General features: G+C 37.9%; 9 protein-coding genes across 9 annotated transcripts; 4 read left to right on the top strand and 5 right to left on the bottom strand.

Moving 5' to 3' along the window:
- Positions 1-69: 69 nt before the first annotated feature.
- Positions 70-1,329, bottom strand: SOCG_04870 (ARP2/3 actin-organizing complex subunit Arc4). The gene is made up of 4 exons (XM_013164017.1): positions 1,123-1,329; positions 875-1,077; positions 628-751; positions 70-535 (listed from the first exon to the last, which is right to left on the bottom strand). The coding sequence occupies exons 1-4, from the start codon at positions 1,123-1,125 to the stop codon at positions 359-361; spliced, it is 507 nt and encodes a 168-aa protein (XP_013019471.1). The 5' UTR covers positions 1,126-1,329; the 3' UTR covers positions 70-358.
- On the top strand, positions 1,291-2,967 carry SOCG_04869 (ubiquitin carboxy terminal hydrolase Ubp6). Its single transcript, XM_013164016.1, has 3 exons — positions 1,291-1,674; positions 1,789-1,980; positions 2,038-2,967. The coding sequence occupies exons 1-3, from the start codon at positions 1,378-1,380 to the stop codon at positions 2,953-2,955; spliced, it is 1,407 nt and encodes a 468-aa protein (XP_013019470.1). The 5' UTR covers positions 1,291-1,377; the 3' UTR covers positions 2,956-2,967.
- Positions 2,895-3,769, bottom strand: SOCG_04868 (60S ribosomal protein L24). Its single transcript, XM_013164015.1, has one exon. It carries the CDS (start codon positions 3,677-3,679, stop codon positions 3,230-3,232), a length of 450 nt encoding a protein of 149 aa, XP_013019469.1. The 5' UTR covers positions 3,680-3,769; the 3' UTR covers positions 2,895-3,229.
- Positions 3,770-3,919: 150 nt separating this feature from the next.
- Positions 3,920-9,614, bottom strand: SOCG_04867 (ATP-dependent 5' to 3' DNA/RNA helicase Sen1). Its single transcript, XM_013164014.1, has one exon. It carries the CDS (start codon positions 9,207-9,209, stop codon positions 4,140-4,142), a length of 5,070 nt encoding a protein of 1,689 aa, XP_013019468.1. The 5' UTR covers positions 9,210-9,614; the 3' UTR covers positions 3,920-4,139.
- A 206-nt stretch (positions 9,615-9,820) lies between these two features.
- Positions 9,821-10,932, top strand: SOCG_04866 (SNAP receptor, synaptobrevin family). The gene is made up of 2 exons (XM_013164013.1): positions 9,821-10,062; positions 10,115-10,932. The coding sequence occupies exons 1-2, from the start codon at positions 9,861-9,863 to the stop codon at positions 10,276-10,278; spliced, it is 366 nt and encodes a 121-aa protein (XP_013019467.1). The 5' UTR covers positions 9,821-9,860; the 3' UTR covers positions 10,279-10,932.
- A 184-nt stretch (positions 10,933-11,116) lies between these two features.
- Positions 11,117-13,128, top strand: SOCG_04865 (chs five like protein Cfr1). Its single transcript, XM_013164012.1, has one exon. The coding sequence runs from the start codon at positions 11,180-11,182 to the stop codon at positions 12,866-12,868; it is 1,689 nt and encodes a 562-aa protein (XP_013019466.1). The 5' UTR covers positions 11,117-11,179; the 3' UTR covers positions 12,869-13,128.
- SOCG_04864 (bouquet formation protein Bqt1) lies at positions 11,536-13,559 on the bottom strand. Its single transcript, XM_013164011.1, has 2 exons — positions 13,174-13,559; positions 11,536-13,045 (listed from the first exon to the last, which is right to left on the bottom strand). Exons 1-2 carry the CDS (start codon positions 13,454-13,456, stop codon positions 12,930-12,932), a joined length of 399 nt encoding a protein of 132 aa, XP_013019465.1. The 5' UTR covers positions 13,457-13,559; the 3' UTR covers positions 11,536-12,929.
- Positions 13,560-14,391: 832 nt separating this feature from the next.
- SOCG_04863 (RNA-binding protein) lies at positions 14,392-17,130 on the top strand. The gene is made up of 3 exons (XM_013164010.1): positions 14,392-16,118; positions 16,163-16,453; positions 16,497-17,130. The coding sequence occupies exons 1-3, from the start codon at positions 14,604-14,606 to the stop codon at positions 16,755-16,757; spliced, it is 2,067 nt and encodes a 688-aa protein (XP_013019464.1). The 5' UTR covers positions 14,392-14,603; the 3' UTR covers positions 16,758-17,130.
- On the bottom strand, positions 17,034-18,891 carry SOCG_04862 (uncharacterized protein). The gene has a single exon (XM_013164009.1). The coding sequence runs from the start codon at positions 18,512-18,514 to the stop codon at positions 17,189-17,191; it is 1,326 nt and encodes a 441-aa protein (XP_013019463.1). The 5' UTR covers positions 18,515-18,891; the 3' UTR covers positions 17,034-17,188.
- Between the last annotated feature and the right edge of the window lie 41 nt (positions 18,892-18,932).

Genomic DNA, 18,932 nt, shown 5'->3' with positions numbered 1-18,932 from the left:
TTAAATACGATACGTTTAATTATGTTAAGTAAACACTTGCAAATATGAATATACAGAGATGGAATGACTGTGACATACAAGGAGATAAAAAAATAAGTATTAGGAGGTTACAAGGATCAAAACTTAGGATGAAGCATGAGGCACTTGGCTTATATGAATGCGACGTTTTGAAGTCGTTCATAGAATCATTATACGAAAGTTTCAGAACGTAAGAAGCGTCGTCATGTATGCATCAAAATGCATATGTGTATAAAAAAGAGGTGTGTTTAGAGAATAGAAGACGAGGATTGGAAGTAACGGGTTAAGAAGAAAAGAGAAGGTTAAAAATGATTTTTCTACCGGAAAGAAGTAAGGGAACTCAAAAACAACTTAAGTAAGATTCGGCAACCAGACGAGCTCTACCGTTCAGGAAAAGCTTCATTTCGCTAATCTCAGCGTCCACTTCTTCCATGAATTCAATGATAAAGTCAACGAGTTTGTGTTTCAACATCTCTTCAGTGTGGTAATTTGTAATTAAGAAAGAAATGTCGTATCCCTAAATTAAGCTAGTTAGTATGCTATTTAATTCAAAAGAGACAACAAAGTTAGCCTGTGAAGTAAGAAAGCTAACACTTGCATATAACCTACCGGAACGGGTTTCCGACGTAAGATAAAGAACGATTCTGCACGTCCCATCAAAAACTGCATAAACTTATGCACCAAAATCCGTTCTATTTCATCCACTTGCTTAATACGGATACTGAAACGCACGCTACAATTGATTAGCTAATCGACGTCAAACGCACTTATTCCAAAAACAAGAATATCTGGATTGATGAATCACAGAGAAATCAACAGACCAACCCAGGAATATGTTTACAAGTGGAAGTCGTACCTATTTACTGAACTTTCAATCAAGCATTGCTCTTGTTCATTACGAGAAACAACAAGAGGCTTCAGAAGAACCTCTAAAGACTTTCCAACTTCAACCTCCGGCTGGCTTTGTCGCTCTACAATTTCCGACGAAAACTCTTCTAATGCTAAAGACGCTGTCAATGTAGAGCGTACAGCGTTCAAATAAGGTCGTAAGGTATTAGACTAAATAATGCTTGTTAGTTTCCTGACATTATTTCGTATAAATACCATATTTTCTTAAATCTGTTGTTTCTTTTTGTGTGGTTTAAGTTGTAATTCGTATATGGTCTCAGTTGCGTAGACTCACTCTTACTCCTAGGTAGACTACACCGCGGTTACCTCCGCGGCACAGCCGGGCTTATGTCTAAGAATGACACTTGTTGACTCTCCCTATATCAACGACTCCATTGTTTTTAGATCTTTTTTATAGAAACGCGTCGATTGACTGCTTACTTCATTTTCTGAATTCTGTATTTTCTAAGGATGGTTCCTGTAACAATTCGTTGGCAGGGAAAAGCATACAATGTCGAATATGATCCCGAAGATTCTGGTATTTCCTTAAAAAATAAGTTGTCAATTCTTACTCAGGTACCTGCTGAACGGCAAAAGATTATCGTGAAAGGTGGCCAACTGAAAGATGACCAAGTTATGAAAAACGTCGGCTTGAAGCCGAATGCTACAGTTATGATGATGGGTACTCCGGGTGAGTTAGTAACGAATATTCCAATTCCCATCACGACTGGGGCTGTAGACCATGGCTCAGATTCAGATGATGAGAAGGTATGTATAACGACTGCTGAAGATGTATTGGGGCCGTTTGCTGTCTCAAAAAGAGATTCTTTTCTTCTTTTATTTCACTCAAACTAGCATTTCGATATCTAACAATCGCTGTAGTATCCATCAGGCCTAGTGAATTTAGGAAATACATGTTACATGAATTCTACAGTCCAATTACTGCGGGCTATCCCTGAACTCAAGGACGCAGTTCAAAAATCTAATGTTTCTTCTGGTGTCATTGGCGAATTCTCCAGTCTTTTACGTTCTATGGATTCCGCCAATTCTATAACCCCCGTTCGGTTTCTTCAGGTATGAAACATATCAACTGGGTCTATGCTTGAGAGCAATTGTCTAATCCATATTTAGAATTTACGTTTAGAATACCCTCAATTTTCTGAAATGAGTCGAGAAACGGGTGGGTATGCACAACAAGATGCCGAAGAATGCTGGTCATTCTTATTATCTTCTTTGCAACGTTCATTATCTTCAGAATGGGTACAGAAAAATATGTCTGGAAAACTTACATCTACGATGAAATGTGATGAAAACGAAAATGAAGAACCTACAGTCTCTCAAGATACCTTCCTTAGCCTTCCATGCCATATTTCAATGCATACGAACTACATGACTCAAGGCATTTTGGAAGGTTTAACCCAAAAACTTACCAAGCGTAGTGATGTCTTAAATCGTGATGCTATATACAACAAAGTCTCACGGATCTCCCGATTGCCTAAATATTTGACTGTGAACTTTGTTCGCTTTTACTGGAAAGCTTCTCTTGGTCAAAAGGCCAAGATCCTTCGTAAAGTTAAGTTTCCTTTTGAACTAGATGCCGTTGAATTTTGTTCCCCCGAGCTTTCGCAAAAACTAATTCCTGTCCGTGATAAACTCCGAGAGATTGAAAAAAATGATGAGGAGCAAGAACGAAACACTAAACGGATTAAGATCCAGCCCTCTGAAGAAGAACGAGAATCTGAGGCAGAGAGTAGGCTAACACAGATTGCAACATGCCAATCACTTGTAGACCCACAACTCAGTGAGGATGACGGAGCCAACATTACCGGCTTGTATGATTTAATTGGTGTTTTATCGCATTCAGGTGCAAGTGCTTCTTCTGGACATTACCAAGCTTGGATTCGTAATCCCGATCAGCACAGTGAGTGGTTCCGTTTTAATGACTCCCGAGTCAGCACTGTACCCGCAGAAAAGATTGAGTCATTAGATGGCGGTGGTGAAGCTGACAGTGCTTATATTTTGCTTTATCAAGCCAAAAACATAGAGTAGATTATGCTAGTTTTATACACAAGTCATGATTTTCTTCTTTCATCGTAGATATTGGATACATTACTAGTAGTATTATCACTGAGATTTATTGTTAGCTTATGTTAAGCATGAAGGCTATATGGTAGAGATTTTCTAATTGTGATCCAATGATCTTTTGTGTAAGATTAAAAAAAATTCACATATTACTATTGGTGATATCAGTTATACAGTTTTTACAATATCTGCAGCATAAATGTACAGAATGTCATCTTATTATATGAAGCTGTCGTTCATTTTATTGAGCAGCAGCGGCCTTAGCGTTCTTGATGGCTTGACCACGGGCAGCACCGGCAGAAGACTTGGCATTGCCGGCCTTCTTCTCAGACTTAGAAGTAGCCTTCTTGTCCTTAGCTTGCTTCAAAGCGGAGGCACGGGCAGCAGCACGGACTTCAGGGCGTTGGTTACGCTTTTCCTTGATGACATCCACGGAAGCACCGACAACACCACGTTGGTGTTTAACAGTACGGCGAGAGCGTTTCTTGGTGGATTCTTCAGAAAGACCCTTCTTGTGCATGCGACGGTAAAGGACGGTCCAAGACAAGCGACGGGGATTCTTGCGTTGCAAGAAGAGGCTTTCAGACTTCTTGTTTACAAAGCGGAAAACCTTGTTGTCACCACGAACAAAAAGTCTTCCAGCTCCTGGGTAAACTTTAGCACCGGAGAATGAGCAGATTTCCACCTTCATTTTGGCTTGTTTTGGGAAGGGTCTTTGAAAAAGTTCGTCGAACTGTTCACTACCACTGACACTACGTCCTGCAGAACACTTGAAAGTGCAGTCACCTACCCTACCCTAAATCATCAGCTGACCCTAGTGATATACCGGGATTTAGCATTTTCATTTGTAAATACAATTTTGTTTATTGTAATTTAGCAAATATACTACAATTATAAATCTCTAGCCTTAGATTGGTATCTTACTGATTTTCACGATTGAAATTGTTAATATTTTTTTAAACACACATTTTGTCCATAGTAATCGTAAATGTTATAAATTGGTCTATTTGTCTAAGTCTATGTAGAAAAAATCTACTAATTTTTCACGGTCCAAGTTGAACAGCATAGTGCCAACGTATTTGTTCAGAACTCTCAGAGCAGTAAGCAAGTACCGTATGCGATATATAGGATCTTTCACTCCTATAGCGACTTTATCCTGATGATTCAGGAACGTCGTCTGAATTGGCTGGTTTTTTTCCTGGAGATTCCTCAAAATCTTTTGGTTTGGAGCGCTTCTCGCTAGGATTTCTAACCAGAATTAATTGTCCATCAGGGCCCAAATGAGGACTCTCAACTAATTTACGTTGCAGGGCGTCGTCAACCAAACTTCCCCACAGATCATCTGTCTTAAGAGTTTCCAAGTTTCCGACAATAAAGAGTGAACTCCTTGCACGAGTCAAGGCAACATTAAGACGACGAAAATCTCTTAAGAAACCAATTGAGTATTTAGAATAACTTTTAACACAAGAAAATATAATAATATCTTTTTCCTGACCCTGGAAACCATCCACGGTTTGAATATCAACAGAGGACATAATAGTTTTTCCAAATTTTTCCTTGAATGCCTTGCGCAACTCATGCAACTGTTGGCGATATGGTGTAATGACACCAATTCTACCCGTAAAATTGACATCCGGAAATGATGCAACCAGTTTTTCATACATCTGTACAACATATCCGACTTCTTCAATATTGTATGAAGATGATGTTGTAGATATTCTTTCTTGACCACGTATATCAAACAATCGGTACTGATCAAATTGACTATTTGAATGCCAGACTTGCTTCGTCTTTTCAGCCATTCCTTCTCCATCTTTTAGGCGAGAATCGTAGAATTTCATACTAGGGAAATAACTGATATGGGGATGCATACGATATTGAATACTTAACAAGCACATCTGTTCGGAATGAAGTTTCTGAATACGAACAAAGAGTGATTGAGAGTAATTATAGCTGGCTGCCTTTTGGTTCAAAACTGTTGGTGGTAATTGATTAGGATCACCAACCAGTATACACTTTTTAGCACCGTAACGTAAGGGTATAATAGTATCCAGTTCCACGGCTTGAGCTGCTTCATCAATGATAACAGTCGAGAAATTGAGAAAACTGTGTGCAACCAGGTCATGACCACTACCAGATAAAGTAGCACAAACAACGTCTGCTTGTTTTAAAATCGCTTTTTGAGCCTTTTTGCGCAAATGATCAACTTCTTTGTTTTTTGTAAAACTCTGGCTTTGGAACTCCTCAATTTTTTGTTCTGCTAAGTTCTTCTCATTAATACTGTTCTGCAAATCTTGTCCCAAAGCCTTAGTATCTTCTTCCATATCTCTTGCAACGTCTATTTGCTTTTCGAGATCCTCTATCTTCTGAATACAATTATAGAAAACATCACGCCAACGTGTGAGTTCCTGAAGAGATCCGAGATCTACTGCTCCTTGGTTAACTTCAAGAAGTTGTTTTTCAGTCTGATATTCTAACGAAGTATCCCGAACAGCAACATTTATTGTTTCAGGGTTACCAATACGAACGACTTTCGGGACGTAATGTTCTCCATTACTAAGAGTGAAACCGCGCTTTAACCGAAGCAATACTTCATCAACAGCAGCATTACTGGGAGCACATAGCAACATCTGTTGTTTAGGCTCAGTACTACTACTTTGACCACCGGGCCGAGAAATGTGATATCGATTTAGATCCACTAACAATGCTGTAATGATACCGATAATTGTCTTTGTTTTACCCGTACCAGGAGGACCTTGAATCAAAGTAAAGCCGCTGTTGTCCAGGGAAGACAAAATTGCTTGAGCTTGTGGAGAGTTAACTTGGTAACGAGTCATGGCTCCTTGAATTTCACTAGGAGAATGTTTAATAGGTTGTGAACAAGGCTTTGCCTGCACAATGTCATCAGCCATATGATAATAAGGTAATCCTCGAATTGCAGCGTACTGTCTGGTGAACGTTGACAGGTTCGTTAATTTCAAAAAATACAAAGGTACATTTCCTTGAAGTTTGTTCAACATTTCCAATTTCGGTAGAGTCCTCACAATTACAAGAGTTCCATTTTCTTGTCGAACAATTTTTTCAATTTTAGCAAAACAACAGAGACCTTTCATGGAATGTGCTTCTTCTTTTGAAAAAGCTAGAGAGACAATTTCAGTATCAAAGAGCGGATAACCATAAAGGTCTTTAGGTGCTACTGAAATTCCAATATCAACAAAGTTATTCACAGCCGTTCTCTGAATCATGATACCTTCTACAGGAGAAAATTTCAAATTCTTTTTGGTAGCCTGGATTTGACTCCAACATTCCATGAAAATCATAGGCTGAAGAACGTCCATATACTGGTCAATACTTCTAAATGTATCAGCAATTTTTCCTTCAGACGTATGATACTTCAGGATAGGAGAAGCAGCTTCATAACTGGGATTCCATGTTAAGATTTCGCTATAGAAATCAGACATGTTAGGAAATAGACGAGCCTTTGTATTAGCTGCATTTCGATTGGATAATATTCGTGCCTGAGATGGGTGCAATTGGTTTTTGGGAGTAGACAAAAGCTGTATTTGTCTACGTTCCGTTTGACGAATCTCAGGTACCTTGTTAGCCTTAGCTAATGAAAATAATCCTTCTTTCCTATCACTCTCATCGACTTCTTCATTGTCGGAATCTTGCTCAGTCAATAAATTAGTTGGGGGCTTTTGGTTTTCAAAAGTTGTTTTTCTGGAAGATACAGCTGCATCTCGAGCAGCATAATGACCAGCGCGACGAGCAATGTACTCTTGTCGTAGTTGATCCAACATTTTCATTCTAGGAGTAGGAGCTTTCTTGTCAGTTGATGCAGCGACAATTTGAGTCTTTTCCTTCTTTGGCGGTTCAACTTTTTTATTAAACTGGCTACCACTAACCAATTCGGTTTGCTTTTTAGTCTTGCGAGCTTCCGCAAGACGGTTTTCATCCAATATACTTTTAGCCTCAGGACTAGCTTGAACAATCACCTCGGCGAGGCGTTTGCATTGGTCAGCCGATAAATGTGCTTTCTGCTTTTTAATTATAAACTCGGTCAAGAAATTAATAGTGCGATCTTCAAATAGATAATCAAAGTTTGAGTATTTAACAAAGAGCATGCACAAAGTATCGATGACTTGCTCTCTCAATTCCAAATCATTGATTTTAAGCCAAGTGGTTAACGAAAATAGAGCATCACTTGTTTCACCAAGTAAGACTAAACCATCAAACTTTGCAAGGAACTTGATGAAAAGTCCATCATTTTGAAACAAATCGGTGCTTAATTTTAAGGCTAACTTCATTGATAGTTTAACAGTATCATTTGAATTATATAAAGACCACCTTGCGACGTTCGAGTGAACAAGGTCTAAAACATTCCAAATACATTGCCAATAAGCACCTAAACTTGATAAATCATTCTCGCTCCAGATTTTGTTATCAGTTGAGAAGATTTTGTTAACAGTACTGACAAAACGCATAATTCGAAGCGCAGGGAAAAAAGTGAGAGCCGACTGCCAATGAAGAGTTGCATCAACCAAGCCATGAACAATACCAACAAAATGGTTTTCAACTAGCTTCTTCATTACTTCATTCTTGTTTTTTACTTTTCCAAAGAAAGATTGGAATATACGGAATGCGTCAGCATAAAGTTGCTGAGATGGTGATAACAAGAGTCCTAAAAGGGTATCAAAAATCAAATCATTTTGCATGTAGCTGGTTATTTCCGAAGGGTCCCTTTCTGAAAATGACTGTAAGAATGAGCTTATGTTACTTGATAAAGTTTGCCAAATTTCAGAGAACAAAACAACAGACTTTTCAGACGTTGTCGTTTCAGATATTTCAATGTCATGAACAAAATAACAGGATGACAAACCTTCAAAGAATCGATTCATATAATTTACATCCTTAATATCGACCGAATTCCAAAATGGAGACACCTTATAAGTTGGATCAAAAATAAAGGATGAATCTTTAGTAAGAGCTTTGTGAGCCCAACTGATGAATAAAATATCATATAGTAGGGATCGAAATTTAAGATTATTCAAGTAATCCGATTCTTCACTAAACAAATTGATATTTTTTCTGTCAATCAATAGCAAAACTTCATTTAGGGAATGAGGAGAGCTATTGTCTAATGTTAATAGATCGAATAACGCATAAAATGAAGCATAGATAATAAAATCAACGACTTTGTTGTCATTAATAAAAGTTTTTAGCCAAGAAGGGAAGATTAAGATGAAATCATTCAAACAAAATCTGAATAATGAAGCCAACACGTAAGCCCATCCACAAGATGAAGCGTTAACACCGTCGACAATTGTAACATGCGTCAACAATTTTTGAAGATATCCCTCTAATTGATCAAAGTTGTCAGATGCAAACCAAAAAGAAGGGGAATTAGTAAATACTCTCAAACAAGCGAACTTCTCACTGGAAAAAGCCTCATTATCAAGTTCGGAGATAAAAAAATCGCGAAAGTGGGATTCACATAGGTTTGTCACACAGTTAAGAGGAAGTAACTGAAAAAGTGTAGAAGCGCGATTCCAGAAATCAGAAGTACAGGGTGAAAGAAGGGAAGAACTCTCTTCATCGCTTTGTTGATACAAAATTATAGAGAAGACGTCGTCAAAAGCTTCAGAGGTCAGATGAAGATTTTCATTCCTTTTGAGATAATTGATAACATATTCATGAACTTCGGAGTAAGACTCTTCGAAAAATATGACAAGAAACCCAGGGAGGAAAGTGTCAGAAGACCAGTCGGAAACAAGATCAACAAATCCACTTAATGCTTGACGGTATACCTCTTGGTTTCTCATAAGACCCGGATTAAGGAAGACATTATACACCAAAGAGGGAAGAGCAGTGAAATCAAGTGTCGTTTCTTCCACGTTTTTAAAGTTGGAAAGTGTAGTATCAACCATCCAGTCATCCCATCGTCTTTCGAGGTTTGCCATAGAAGCTCCAGAGTAAGCGTACGAATATTTAGCCAACGCTTCGTCTCGCAAATTATAGAACGACTGAATGCAAGAGGTACAACCGCACAGCCGCTCGTTGTAACATTTCAATACCCATTCAAAGCATGGAGAAGGCTCTTTAGCCATCCACAAGAAGACTGGACGAAGATATTCGTCAAGTAATCCAGAGCAGAACCAGTGTTGTGCATTTCTATAGTGGACAAGTTTTTCAAAACAAGTTTGGTCATCTAATTCAACCATGATTCACGACGTATGAACGTTTGTTTAGAAAAGATATATGATGTTATTTTAAAGTCAAAACAAGAGAAGAAAGAAAGAATATGTTCTTTAATTGTACTGAGTAACCAAGCAATCCAACAGCCCAAAACAAAAACAAAAAAAAAAGGAACCAGAAAATCCGAGAGGATTATTTCATCAATAAACCCACTATATTAAATTATGAATGAATGTATATATATATATGTATATTTTGGTGATCTTAACAAAAAACACTTATTAGAAGCAACAATCTAGTACGCACTCATAAACCCAGGTAGTAAGACAGTTCACTAATAGCAGTTACACCTATAAGTTAACAGTTCTAAACCGCAAGAGACCCTAAGTAAATCCAGAGCTTTCAGAGAATACCGACCGTCACTCTCGAAAATATTGGTTTTGTTTACACTGAAGAATCGAATTTTCAGGTCAGATTGGTCAAATATAAAAATACAAGAAACTACTAATTTTCAAATATTTTTAATTATTTTAAATAGTTTCATATTTTTTAATAGTCGATTTTCTTTATACAAGCATAGAAACTAAACATGTCTAATACACGAAAATGTGGGGGTTAGGTGTATGAAAGTCGTACCTTGGGTATTTGTTTCCTTTACCAACCAGCGCATTAAAACAATGTCCGAGCCCTACGACCCATATATTCCGACGGAATCGTCGACACCAGGTCGTGTTGGCAATGCCAATACAGGATCGACCCCAAATGTGAAGACAGCTGCAATTCAGCAGCAAATTGATGACACTGTGGGCATTATGAGAGAGAACATCTCAAAGGTGTCTGAGCGTGGTGAACGCCTTGATTCCTTACAAGATAAAACAGGTACGTTCTTTTAATTGTTGTAAATAAGTTTCCAAAAGCTAATGGAGTAAAGATAATTTGGCTGTAAGTGCCCAAGGCTTTCGTCGCGGTGCCAATCGCGTTCGCAAGAAAATGTGGTGGAAAGATATGCGAATGCGTTTATGTATCATCATTGGTATCATTATTTTACTAGTCGTTATTATTGTTCCCATTGCAACAAAGTTTCATGGGAAGTAAGGGTTCATACACTTGACAGTATGAGATTGCCTTTATCGTGAGGCGTTTCCTATGATTAGACTTGGAGTCCATTGTTTCTCACTTTTGAGTTTAATCTAGTCGTCTTTACTATGCTCTAAAAAAAAAAAAACAAATTCAAATCCTGTGAATGTACGCATAGTTTCTTAGAATTAACATTTAAAACGTGAAAATACTGGCTTCTTTTTTTTTTCTTTAAGTAATTACTTCTCTTTTGCCCGTTTTTATATCCTTTTATACGAGCCCTTGGTCTGATGATGGGTGACGATGCTGAGTTGGTTTTTCTGCATTCGGGGCTTTTAAATAATGGCTGTATTTACAGTTTTAGCTAGACATCGCATTAATACGAAAATGCTAGTTTGCACATCCTCCGGCTATGATTCCCTGATGTTGTCTTATGCGAAGCTTTACGGGTGTTCTTGTGACATTTGGTTTAAAGACTCGGTGCACTTTATGAAAATCCGCCTGGTAATTTTCAAACCTCTGTGGTTTTATGTCACTTTTTTCATAAGACATTTCGTTTAGCATGAGGATAGTTGATGTTTAATGTATATGATAATCGCCTTTCTTTTACGAGTCATATAACTTCTGAGTATATATATAACATATATGCAGTGGATTGTTTTTTGAAGCAGGTTCGTAATTATAGCTTGCCGGTCTTTCGTATAAACACTACTTCAGACAATTAAGTAAAGAAACAAAAAAAGAGTACGGTTTAAGATGTATTTACTTCATTAAAACTTTCATTTTAGTATGCATGCATTTAACAAACAACTTCAATATGTCTTTAGTGAAATTGAAGTGACAGTGTTACTTAATTGATGTAGGTAGAATTAGTTGTACCAAACGCGCATGTGCCATCCTTCGAGAGCATCTTTAAAAAATGGCGGAAGCAAATCAATTTATGGTATCTGTAGCCAAAATAGATGCTGGAATGGCAATTCTAATAACACCCTCATTTCATATTATAGAGTTCCCGTCGGTTTTGCTACCTGAGAATGTAAAAGCAGGATCCATTGTTGATATGTCTGTACGCCATAATAGAGAAGAGGAAGCTTCCCGTGAGAAAGAATTTGATGATATTCAAAATGAAATTTATGAAGCCTATGGCCAAAACCTTCCTTCGGCACCTGTTTTAAGGGTAAGAAACGTTACCCAAACAAGTATCGTTTTAGAGTGGGATGCATTACAGTTAGGAACTTCAAGACTGAAAAGCCTCTGTCTTTACAAAAACAATATCCGTGCTTTAAAGATTACCAATTTATTGAGTACACAACATGCAAAACTTAGTGGATTATCCTTAGACACTGACTACGATTTCACGCTCGTTCTCGACACTACAGCTGGACGCTTCAGTAGTAAACATTTACAAGTTAAAACTCTTCGTATGATTGATTTGACGGGTATACAGGTCTGCGTTGGTAACATGGTACCTGAGGAAATGCAAGCTTTGCAGAAATGTATCGAAAGAATTCATGCCAAGCCCATCCAAACTAGCGTTCAAATTGACACAACTCATTTCATTTGCTCTTCCGTAGGCGGTCGTGAATACGATCGTGCAAAGACTGCCAACATCCCAGTGCTTGGTGTTGATTATCTACTTAAGTGCGAATCGGAAGGGAGACTTGTTAATGTTAGCGGGTTCTATATTGAAAACCGTTCTGGCGGATCTTCTGCAAATATCAGTCGCCTGAATGTTGCCAACGTGCAAACTCCTCCCGTTCAAAACACAGAAGCGCAAACTGTCAATCAGGCCTCTACCACCCAGCCCGCGGAAGAAAACAAGCCTGTTGCTGAACAATCTAAAGAAGAACCTCCAAAGGAACAGTTTGAGGCTCCTGTAAACGGACATGCAGAAAAACAACCCAATGAACAGAAAGAACAGGGTGAAGCGGGAGAATTACAGGCCAAGAATGAAACGAGTGCTTCTTCCAAAGAGCCCACTAGCTCGTCGAATCCCCTAAATTCCGCAGAGCAGTCTGTCGATGTATCAAGTGATATCATTCCTCCTAGCAACACTAATAATAAAGCTCAAAATACAGAGCCAAGCAACTCAAAAGCTGAAATTGAAGGCAGCGATAAGGATGAACTGAATGAAACTAGTGGTCACGAATCGGAACAACCTAAGCAAGAAGGTATTACTCAAAACGATATGGAGCCTATACAAGAAGGAAATGAATCAAATGTTACTACGGATAATGAAGTTCAGAGTCAATCTGCCGACGAGCATGCAAATAATGATTCGACTGACAAAGAAGAATTGGCAGAACCTTCTCCTAAAGTCAGTGAAGAGAAGGCTACTGAAGAGAACGTCAATAATAAGACACAGCTAAAGGATGAAGTTAAGCCGAGTGATGCTGAAGAAGTTGATGAACCCAAAAGTGTGAATGATGCAAATCAAGAAGACACTGCTGAAAATAATGAGAACAGAAGCTCGGACAAGGAAACCGAAGATGAGAATCAAGTTAATGAAGATGAGAATCCGTCTACTGAAAAAAAAGAATCTGCAGATTTAACTGAACCCGAAGCAAAGGCGGACTCAGACGATTTTGAAAATGTAAATCTTGGTTAACGTTTGCAATGTTATATTTCTTTTTCATACTACATTAATATGTTCTTAAATCATTCTAGGTTTAACATTCTACGAGTATTCTCCATTTCTCCGATCTTTTAATTAAAGGCACGCGTACTCCGTTTTGAATGGTGATCGTTTGATAGCCTCGTAATCGTCTCGTCCATGGCAAGACGTCTATATAGATGTTGTTAGTAATTAAAATTTATGTCGACTTAATTCTTTTTCATGCGTTCGAATGGTTACGTTGATGTTGGTACTTCATCCTCGTCCATTTAGGCATGAAAGAAACTTGTTACACGTACAGTAGTGGATTCGAAATTCAGAGTTTGGTACTTCTTCAATACTTATCAATGATTCTTCTTTCTTTCCTTTACTCAGCAAAGCATATTGCCAAATATTAGGAAACGTAGTATATAGCTGCTGAATACCGTTGAAGGTAATTTGAAGAAGTGTTCGTTTTAAATACTGTGCATCCCTGCAGGAAGGGTCTGTACAGACTGGAATTTGTGTGTAAATGGCTACTTGTGTCAGGTAATTTTCACCTTCTTGCTCAAAGGCAATTAAGGTCGTAGTTAAAAAATACATGTTTAGTTTTATATAAGTTATGGTTTCAATATGGGTTGCTTTTCGGTTTCAAGTATAACGACGCGTCGAGCAAATGGAATTTTGGGGAAAGGATAGAACAAAGAAGCATGGTCAAGGAATGTAAGTATTGAGAAGAGGCAATTCAGCAATTCGCTTTGAATACCTGTTGAGATAAGTTCTAAATCTAAGTAGTTCAGTAAAAGACACTTTTCTTTCTTCAAATATCCCTATGTAGCTTCTTTTTTTATGAAGAGAGATCTGATGATCGCGATGCATTATTAAGTTATCTAAGCGAACACGTCATGATCTTTTCAACATTTTTCTGTTTACGGTGGTTTCTGATTATGTACTGTTTATTTTTGTAATTTAATAGATGAAAATAACTTCTTTCTAAGTAAGTAAAAAGATTCATGATTTATCATTTCGAACGGGTGAGAGCCGATCGAAGAAGAGATCAGCTTGCTGATTTACTCTTGCTGGCAAGATCGGTACTGTGAGTAAAACAAAACATTGAAACTTTTGGAAATGATGAAAAAGAGAAGAGATATGGCGAGGACTAGAATTACTTACAAAACTAGGCAGCTAGCAAAGCAATCGTAAATGAGATTTAGACTGGAAGAAGCTGCCGTTATAAAGAATAAAAAGGTAAAACACTTGAAGAACAATAATGTAAGTATACATAATAGAATGACTACGTTACTCTTCTAAAAAGTGTTTCCGTTCTGAGGTTGGAAAGTTAGCTTACTTAGTCTCGTTTCTTAGAAAAATTCGACTCTTACAGTTCATTTTTTGGAGGTATTTTCTTTTTATTTTAATATAATCCTTTTCTTTTTCTTTTAAAAACAAGAAAATCCATTTTAAAATTCCGTTTTCCCTAGAAGTGTTACCTTAATGGTGTCACCTCTAAGTTTACGAAGACAGATTATCAAATCTTCCAAGAATTCCAAACGTTCGTTCCACCACCATCGTCTTCTTGTAAAGTGGACGACACTGTGGTTTTTTGAAAATTTACATAGTTGAGGCAATCTTTCTTTTGTTTTGAAACGGTTCCTTCTGTTTTTTAATCCGTTGGTAAATTCCTCACTTCGAAGTTTTGTAAATATATGTCAACAGACATTGATCAATCGCATTGTTAAAGCGTAGTAGCATGTCCGAGCAGTCTTCCCTACCACAACCGTCTCCGATGTCTGCTGAATACTCGCTTCCTACTCTCTCAAGTGCTTATTCTGAACTTGAGAACAAACATGCGTTGAAATCACCCCCGTGGGACCCTTCCAAAGCTTCCACTGGTTCGAAGTTAAAGGATGGCACTATTCCTTCTTTTCCTTCTTCGATGACGAGCTCTGAAAGTTATGTTGGTTATGGTGCTTTTGGAAATCGTTCTAATAGCTTATCGCGTACCCCCAACCTTGGTAGCTATTCGTTTGCAACTTCCACATTCACTCCTTACCAACTTTTTCACTCCTCATCATCATCATCATTGGTCCCTCAGCCAACATCCGCTCCTTCAATTTCATCAGGATCCGGAGCTGTTGCAGCACCCGTACTTTCAAATGGATTAGGAGCCACTTGCTTAGCAACTCCGGCAGCTCCCGTTGGTCCTACTGCTCCTGCTTCTTCTGGCCCTTCCTACTCTAGACTTGGGTCTAAGCATCTATCATCCTCCATTCTTCAAATGAACACTACAATGGATGATATCCCTGTTCTTTTAAGACGCCCAAATTTGTCATCTTATCCTTCTTCATCTGCTTCTTCCAATCAAGGTTCTAGAAGAAGTCTTTCTGTATCAAATTCAAATTTAAAAAGACCTACATCTACCCCTTATGCCTCGAATTCTGGTGTTGCAACGCCTTCTCCTGCGAATGCTCATAGGCTTTCGACGCCTACGTTGAGTCCACGCCTCAACCACGCCACTTCTGCCAATACTGCTCCTGCCTACAATGGTGATTCCGGTCCTTACCCATCTTCGAAAACTCCGTCTTCCTTTCAGTCATTACGCTCTTCAGGATCGCCGTTTTTGACTGACTCCTTCACTCCTTCCTTAACTGCTTCTTTTACCTCGACGGCTAGTTCTGGAAGTAATGACAGTGCTCCTCCTCTTCCTCCTAATGCATTAGGAATACCAGCAGCAGGAATTCCAACCACCTTGTTAGATCCATCTGCATTGTGTGTTCCTGCTTATATGCCAGAAGAAGCGAATGCCCAGCCTGCTGTGTCTTCCACCGTTGCTCCTTTTTCATTTCCATCTAATAACATCCTTTCATTTTGCAAGGATCAACATGGTTGTCGATATTTGCAACGACTTTTAGAAAAAAAGAATCCTGCGTATGTTGATGTTGTTTTTAACGAAACGCAGGCTTATCTTCCTGTTTTAATGGTTGACGCATTCGGCAATTACCTTTGTCAAAAATTGTTTGAGCACGTATCCGATGCACAGCGTTCTAAATTTGTTCAAACAATAGCGCCGAAGCTTGTTCCTATCTCTTTCAATATGCATGGAACAAGAGCTCTTCAAAAAATTATTGATTTGGTTTCATCACCCGGTCAAGTTTCGTGTATCGTAGATGCTCTCAGACCGAACGTTGTCATGCTTACGAAAGATTTGAATGGAAATCATGTCATTCAAAAGTGCCTTAATAGATTTTCTCATGAAGATTGCCAGGTAAGTTTAGTAAGGGTGAAATCCATGAGACTAACACCATCTAGTTTATCTTTGATGCCATCTGCAACGATCCAGTCGATGTGTCGACTCATAGACATGGTTGCTGTGTGGTTCAACGTTGTTTTGACCATGCATCGCCAGCTCAGATTGAACAGTTGGTGCAACACATAATACCTCATGCCTTACTCCTTGTCCAGGACGCATTTGGGAATTATGTGCTGCAATATGTATTGGAACTTAACAATCCATCACATACGGAAACAATTGTTAATCATTTCATCAGTAAAGTCCGTGTCCTGTCTACACAAAAGTTTAGCTCCAATGTTATAGAAAAGGTACGGTTGGAAATACGAAAATATTTACTAACGAAATTTAAAGTGTATTTTCTACTCTCCTTTCCCGCTAAAGGAAAAACTGATTGATGAATTAATGGATGAGAAGTTCTTGGCTAAAATGCTCAAGGATTCTTTCGCGAATTATGTCATTCAGACTGCCTTGGATAATGCTGACCCTAAGCAACGTATGAAACTGGCCGAACGTATAAAGCCACTTATACCTAGCATCAAAAACACTCCATGTGGTCGCCGTATCATTTCGAAGTTAGAACGACAACGCCACAGTTCAAAGGAAAAAGAATAATTTCACCTGTACAATAATACTGAAGTCTGAAAACGACTCATACACGTTGTTTTTTTTTACTTTTTATTATTTCTATTCCAGTTAGAAAAAGGCGTTTCGTACTGAAGTTCGCTCTTTATTTATTACCGTGGCATAGAAGCGCATTGCTTGTCGCTTATTTGTATTTCTAGTTTAAAGGACGGTTTTGTCTTATTTGATATCTCACGATTGTTTATTAGTTTCTAATTTTCTATGTTGAGTCATTTGAACACTTCTACCGAAGATACCAAAAACACAGACTTCTATATTTGGCAAATTTCTTGCTCTAAAAATAAATGTATTCTATAATTATTTTAATAAAATAATCGAATTCGATTAATAATGTAAAACAAAAAATGATTAAGTAAATATTTAAGGAAAGTAAAATTAGCTGAAACCATTAGTGCCATGTATTATTTTTTCTCTAAAGTGCGTAATAGGGAAATATCTGAGTGATTCATTTTGGAATTGAACGTAAAACAATGTTGATCTTTAAATTCTGTGATTATATTATGTCCAAATTCGATTGAGTCAGCGATACTAGTCTGTACAGAAAATGGAGGATACAGGTTAATGGAATTACCTTCCTCAAACTCTTTCAAGGATACAGGAAAGGCGTACAGAAATTTTTTACTTAACAATTGAGAGGATTGCTTCATTGCTGCAATACACCGTTTGTAAGCATCATGCAAGCGAACTGCATTTTCACAAATATTTTTAACATTCCCAATGGAGCTTTTGGGGACTGATTCTGAATCATTTTGTCGGATATCCTTCATAATGAAATGTTGTAAGTGTTGCATACGAAAAAGTTCAATATTAAAGATTTCCCTGAAAGCTATTCCAAGATAACCGAGAAAAAGACCTTGAAAAACAGGATCAAGAGGTTCTTTATCAGCACGAAGAAAGTATTCAATGTATGCAGGTAAAGTTCTCCAATTGCTAGTGGTAGCCGGTTGATTTTTTGAAATGTTGGACACATTCTGAAATTGGAAAGCAACTACATAACATAAAATAGCATCAATAGCAAAGATAAATGAATATTTTTCCTCTTTATCTGCGAGCTTTTTCTGGACCTTACCATCGGCAAGGAGTCTGATGAAGTTTTGTTTTAGCAGTTCGAAATCAGGTTGATGTTGCATCAAAGGAGTTGAGGGACTTAAAGAATTAACTGAATTTATTGGGCTTCCGGCACTTGTATTTTCTTTGTTTTGCATTTTGAGCCGCTTGTAGTCCTCTAACGATACTTTAGCCTTTCGTTTTGAAATTGCTTGATCTGCTCCGGAAATATTCTTTTGGTTATCGCTAACTAGAAATTCAGCAGGCTCCAATTTATCTTTATTTTCAGTTTTGGTCGCAGAGATAGTTTTACCGGAATGTATTTCTAGTGTTTGAGAATCATCTTTCTTTGGATTAGTCACTTCCTCCTCGGTACCATTTAAGTATCCATATAAATAGGAATCGTGCTTATTTTCTAAATCAAACATGAAAGATGGAGGAAGTGTTGGGCTCAGAAGATTGGGTAAGCCCTTTTGAATCTCATCCTTTGCAGACCCTAAATTCAGATCAGGAAGTGTGGGCGTAATTGGAGAAGGTAAATGGAATTGACCTTGAAGAAGCTGTGGAGGTGTTGCTAGAAAGCGTTCACCCGAATTTCGGTTTGCTTCATTGATGTCAGGCAAAGTCGGATGTGTACTTTTTCGCACAGGTTTCCGGTTCGAAATGGGATGAGAACTCATAGTATTTTAATGAAAAAAGATTATAAAGAAAACAGAAGGCTACAAGTTACTTAGTAAGATAAGCAAATGGAGCTCCTACAAAAGTCCCCTTTTCTAACAAGAAGCGTGAAAGTAAAACAGCATACACTGGCTAAACTGAACGCAATTTTCAGAGAGAACTGTAAAACTTTGGTAGCAAGAGTTGTAACATCACAGAAAAACCGTACTTAAGAAGGTGAACTTTTGATTTCCAAAGTAAATTTGAAAGGTGATAGTTGAAGCTTACAATGGTAATTTTTCAGCGTTTATATAATTCCAATCAAGTATAAGTACAGATACTAAAGTAGAAAGGGTGAATGTCATAAACCGATTGTTTGGCATACACACACACCTTCACATCTTCATACAGCACGTTGGAATTCGTTGGTAAACATATACG

Source organism: Schizosaccharomyces octosporus (genome assembly GCF_000150505.1).
Source record: "Schizosaccharomyces octosporus yFS286 unplaced genomic scaffold supercont6.2, whole genome shotgun sequence".
Classification (NCBI taxonomy): domain Eukaryota; kingdom Fungi; phylum Ascomycota; class Schizosaccharomycetes; order Schizosaccharomycetales; family Schizosaccharomycetaceae; genus Schizosaccharomyces; species Schizosaccharomyces octosporus.
Note: the sequence above shows the minus strand (reverse complement) of the source record. Positions and strands in the feature narration are given on the sequence as shown.

Excerpts from the sequence above, each read along its gene's own strand:
- SOCG_04870 (XM_013164017.1), bottom strand. Across the intron at positions 752-874 it reads ATTGAAAGTTCAGTAAATAG|CGTGCGTTTCAGTATCCGTA; the intron begins GTACGACTTCCA and ends AATCAATTGTAG. Across the intron at positions 536-627 it reads TACGTCGGAAACCCGTTCCG|GGATACGACATTTCTTTCTT; the intron begins GTAGGTTATATG and ends AGCTTAATTTAG.
- SOCG_04869 (XM_013164016.1), top strand. The coding sequence starts at position 1,378 with ATGGTTCCTGTAACAATTCGTTGGCAGGGAAAAGCATACAATGTCGAA. Across the intron at positions 1,675-1,788 it reads CAGATTCAGATGATGAGAAG|TATCCATCAGGCCTAGTGAA; the intron begins GTATGTATAACG and ends CAATCGCTGTAG. Across the intron at positions 1,981-2,037 it reads CCCCCGTTCGGTTTCTTCAG|AATTTACGTTTAGAATACCC; the intron begins GTATGAAACATA and ends ATCCATATTTAG.
- SOCG_04868 (XM_013164015.1), bottom strand. The coding sequence starts at position 3,679 with ATGAAGGTGGAAATCTGCTCATTCTCCGGTGCTAAAGTTTACCCAGGA.
- SOCG_04867 (XM_013164014.1), bottom strand. The coding sequence starts at position 9,209 with ATGGTTGAATTAGATGACCAAACTTGTTTTGAAAAACTTGTCCACTAT.
- SOCG_04866 (XM_013164013.1), top strand. The coding sequence starts at position 9,861 with ATGTCCGAGCCCTACGACCCATATATTCCGACGGAATCGTCGACACCA. Across the intron at positions 10,063-10,114 it reads TTCCTTACAAGATAAAACAG|ATAATTTGGCTGTAAGTGCC; the intron begins GTACGTTCTTTT and ends AATGGAGTAAAG.
- SOCG_04865 (XM_013164012.1), top strand. The coding sequence starts at position 11,180 with ATGGCGGAAGCAAATCAATTTATGGTATCTGTAGCCAAAATAGATGCT.
- SOCG_04864 (XM_013164011.1), bottom strand. The coding sequence starts at position 13,456 with ATGTATTTTTTAACTACGACCTTAATTGCCTTTGAGCAAGAAGGTGAA. Across the intron at positions 13,046-13,173 it reads TGAATTTCGAATCCACTACT|ACGTCTTGCCATGGACGAGA; the intron begins GTACGTGTAACA and ends ACATCTATATAG.
- SOCG_04863 (XM_013164010.1), top strand. The coding sequence starts at position 14,604 with ATGTCCGAGCAGTCTTCCCTACCACAACCGTCTCCGATGTCTGCTGAA. Across the intron at positions 16,119-16,162 it reads TTTCTCATGAAGATTGCCAG|TTTATCTTTGATGCCATCTG; the intron begins GTAAGTTTAGTA and ends AACACCATCTAG. Across the intron at positions 16,454-16,496 it reads GCTCCAATGTTATAGAAAAG|TGTATTTTCTACTCTCCTTT; the intron begins GTACGGTTGGAA and ends CGAAATTTAAAG.
- SOCG_04862 (XM_013164009.1), bottom strand. The coding sequence starts at position 18,514 with ATGAGTTCTCATCCCATTTCGAACCGGAAACCTGTGCGAAAAAGTACA.